The sequence below is a fragment of the Chenopodium album genome, chromosome 23 (genome assembly GCF_948465745.1).
Source record: "Chenopodium album chromosome 23, dcCheAlbu1.1, whole genome shotgun sequence".
Lineage (NCBI taxonomy): Eukaryota > Viridiplantae > Streptophyta > Magnoliopsida > Caryophyllales > Amaranthaceae > Chenopodium > Chenopodium album.
In genome coordinates, this window is record NC_137856.1 from 13,441,020 (window position 1) to 13,444,832 (window position 3,813).

The window sequence follows — 3,813 nt, forward strand, 5'->3', positions numbered from 1 at the left end:
ATTCAAATTACACTTAGGTTTATTTTTATAATATGGAGACGAGAGTTTGTATAAGAACTTAGTTGTTTCATAGATTCCATAATTATTACTCGTAATCTTGTAAAAGTAATTTTTCTGTTCGTTTAACTTTGTGCCAATTTACTTTTTATAGTTATTTTTAGGTTTTTTTTTTAAATAACCTATGTAGGAATCGAACCCACACCTCCTGTGGGAACTCGAAGAATCAAGATTCATAGCAATACTAGTGCACTTATGGGAACTTCCTCAATCCACACCATTTGCTAATTTGAGTCATACAACGATCTAACCCATTGGCCTTCCTACCCTCACATGAGAATAAGAGATAGAGACACAAGAATTAGCAAGGTGTAAAATACCGTTTACAATGGAAAACAATAGGCGAGATGTCCCTCTTACTAATTAATTCTACCCATGTTCTAATTTTTTTTTTCATATGTTCCAAAGTCTTATGTTCTAAAAATCTTCTACCTATGTTTTAAAATTTTTCTATATATCTTCTAAATTTCTTATGCCTATGATCAAAATTTATTCTACCTATGTCCTTAAATTTTTCTATCCTATGTTCTTTTTTTTTTCTTTTCTTTTTCCCTATGTTCTAAAGTGCATCTAACCTAATTAAATCAAAAATCAAAATGTATTAATCAGCATTCAACTTGAGGTATAAAAATTCCCATGCTGCTACTTGAAATTAGAAATAATATACAAACATCTACTATGATAGTTGAGGAGGGCATCCAACCAATGCTTACATATCGATCTATTAGGTTCAATGTGTCAAATTCGAGCCATTTCATCAACCAACCAGAAGCAAGCTTAGTAACACAATTCCAATTGTTGAAGCTTCTTTAGTCTTTCTAGGATTTCTATTACTTTCAAGAGAATGGATGAATCAAAGCAGCCTATGGATTATGCTCCCGTACCAGACTTGCAAGGACTTGAACCATTATATTATGACGATGATGGAGCAAAGAAATCACCCCCTCCACACCACGTAGGCAGGCGAGGAACAAGAGACGAGTTCATGTCAGAGAGGAAGAGATGAAGAGCCTCGATATTCAGCCAGGTTTCAGGTTGCCATGAAAGGTCCAGAAATAGGCAAATTTGGGAGGTAGCTGATATGCAGAAATATCCCGCTTTCCGTTGAATTCTGTGTGTATATATATAGATAGACTGATTGTACAAGGGGTAACATGAATTATTCAAAAAATCACCTTTGGGCTACAAAGCAAACATAGATTGGATAACTTAAATTGCAAAATTAATCTTCTCCCGCTTTGTTTGAAGGCTGGCTTGTACCTTTAACTCCTGGGCACAATTTGGATTTGATATTTACATCAGCATTGGATGCAGAAAAGGGCTTAACAGATGACCGAAGTGACTCGGGACCATCTGAAGCAATTCTTTGGCATAATGTATCACAGTTACTAATAACCTCAGTCAACCGCCCTTTCAGCTCCCCAAGCTCCACTTGCAATGCATGAACTGCGCACAATGCAAATATGAGATGTATCAACAAATCATGTTACAACGGGGATGACTACTAGAGGTACAAATGTACAATGCAGATAAGATTTACCAATTTCGTGCCTATTTAATTGACATACTTTGACCCACACAAATTTTTAAGCTAATTTAATTGACTTATTTGTTTATTTTGTGATAGACTGATACTTTGTTGCGGGATTTTTATTATTATTATTATAGTTTGTGGATAGTGAGGTATTTATAACTTTTTTTTTTTACAAAGAGATCAGTAAAAAATATAAGTAAAATTGCGATTGTAAAGTTTGTCTTGAGATCATCAGCATTACCTTCAGATAAATGTTGTGATGCAGTCTTCATGGTTGATACAGAGCCATTAAATCGCTGTAGAAGTTTAACTGCCAATGCATCTACAACCTCTATCTTGTTTTCAATTTCATCCTGCAAAAAGTAGATTTTTGATGAAGAGCAGGGGAAATACTGTAGACTGTAGACTGGGCTTAAAAGCAAGTATCTATTTGTTATCATGATTATAATTCCTTATTATACATTCATTAACAAAGTTTTAAACCCAAATTCTTAAAATGATAAACCCTGTAACACCACTTATGACTATAACTTTATTGGACAAAGTGACAATCCAAGGAATACGTGAAGCTAAATACCAAACTAAAGATAAATGATAGGCAAATTAGTATAACAACTTATACCACTAAGCTATAATGATAGTTCAATAAATTCCAACCTCTTAAGTAAATTGATTTGAGTTCAAAACTCCTACCTCTAAGCTCTAATGATCGGAGTTGGCTGAATTCAAAGTGTACAAACATAATCAATTTAGATGACAGATGCACCGCGTAGGAACACTAAGAGCAAGATTAAGCTAGGATAGGAAGCAAGCCTAAGCAAAGTCTCAACGTTTGCCAGAATACAGTATTACAATTCCTCTAGTAAAGTAGTGAGTTCATGAACACCAGGTATGGTTCCACCTCTGGTTTAGGTATCTTAACTGGAATCCTCTTAAAACAACATGAATAAAGTATCATTTTTCACACATATAGCTCCTATGCAGCAAAAGTATCAAAACTAGCAAAGATTCATTCAGAGACTACCACACAAAATGAAGATTTGGCTGTTAGAAATAAATCAAGTTTGACATATTAAAGGCTGAAATCTGGACTCTCCCTCCTCGTTCATAGAGTGCAGGGGTGCATCTGTCTAAGGAAAAATTACCATAACAATCACAAATCCTCATTTTTACCCCATGCCCTGAATAGTAAGCACCTTAATTGTGATTGCAGCAATGTATTGAACATATGAAGTTAATTACAAGATAGGATGCAAACCTGTTTACAGGAGATCTTATTAGCCTTGTCCTCCTGCCAGTCACGATACATAGAGAAAAGATCCAGGATCACCTTTGGGTTTAAAGTACCTGATTCAACCATAAGCCATAGAAATTCAGAAAGCTTTCTATGATGTGAATTTTGTTGAATTGCCATTGCGTTTCCCTTCAAATCACTTTGCAAAAAGGAAAAAAATAAATGCTACAAACAAAAAATTTCACAAGCAAGCCTTTCAAATCACTTCACATCCCTTAACATGCTCATGGCCACAGTCGTAGCATAATCCATAATATGGTATTGCAGATCATTTCAAGGTACAATGTGATCGACATGTCTATACCCAGTACCTCCCACGAGAAGATACATTCATGTTCTCTAGCCTTTCCTCTATTTAGTTCTTCATTGTGAACCATTCTTTATATCTTTTCCTTATTAGCAGAGGCAAACAAAAACATTGGTTTATGGATGCCAACTACATTACAGTTTCAAGTTTAGTTTTCACAATAAGCCTCTGAAAATGCCATGCCATCAGTTGCTAGCTGAATCATTAGGATCATGAATTCACAAATAGTTTAACCATCCTGAATTAGTTTGTTGCAATTACTTCTTGTGTCTGTGACTAAGGTGGATGTTGTAGCCCTGTAGGCAATGATTCTATGATCTGTGACTAAGAGCAGAAAATTCCCATTTCCCAGCCATAAAAAAATACATGGAGGTTGAAGATTTCTCCTAAAGAATGCTTATGTGCCAGCAACATACTGCAGATATTACCCATAAAAGAAGTTCTCAAGAGAACTAAAATTCGGTTTTGCAACCAGAGAAGAAAGAGGAGAAATTGGTGGACTACATCTTACTTCAGCGTTTTCCTTATATGTCGTGGTCTTGTTCAACTAGTCAAGATTATAGTTTGTTGGGTGCATGGCAGATGACTATGAAGTTAATTAGTGAGATGTGAGAGCTGGTT

At 35.2% G+C, this 3,813-nt stretch overlaps 1 protein-coding gene across 1 annotated transcript; it reads right to left on the reverse strand.

The window, feature by feature from the left end:
- Positions 1-636: 636 nt before the first annotated feature.
- Positions 637-3,211, reverse strand: LOC145608496 (uncharacterized). Its single transcript, XM_081664115.1, has 3 exons — positions 2,850-3,211; positions 1,833-1,944; positions 637-1,503 (listed from the first exon to the last, which is right to left on the reverse strand). Exons 1-3 carry the CDS (start codon positions 3,003-3,005, stop codon positions 1,280-1,282), a joined length of 492 nt encoding a protein of 163 aa, XP_081520241.1. The 5' UTR covers positions 3,006-3,211; the 3' UTR covers positions 637-1,279.
- Between the last annotated feature and the right edge of the window lie 602 nt (positions 3,212-3,813).

Coding starts and splice junctions, on each gene's coding strand:
- LOC145608496 (XM_081664115.1), bottom strand. CDS start 3,005: ATGGCAATTCAACAAAATTCACATCATAGAAAGCTTTCTGAATTTCTA. Junction 1,945..2,849: donor ATAAGATCTCCTGTAAACAG/GTTTGCATCCTA, acceptor TACTTTTTGCAG/GATGAAATTGAAAACAAGAT. Junction 1,504..1,832: donor ATCACAACATTTATCTGAAG/GTAATGCTGATG, acceptor CATTGTGCGCAG/TTCATGCATTGCAAGTGGAG.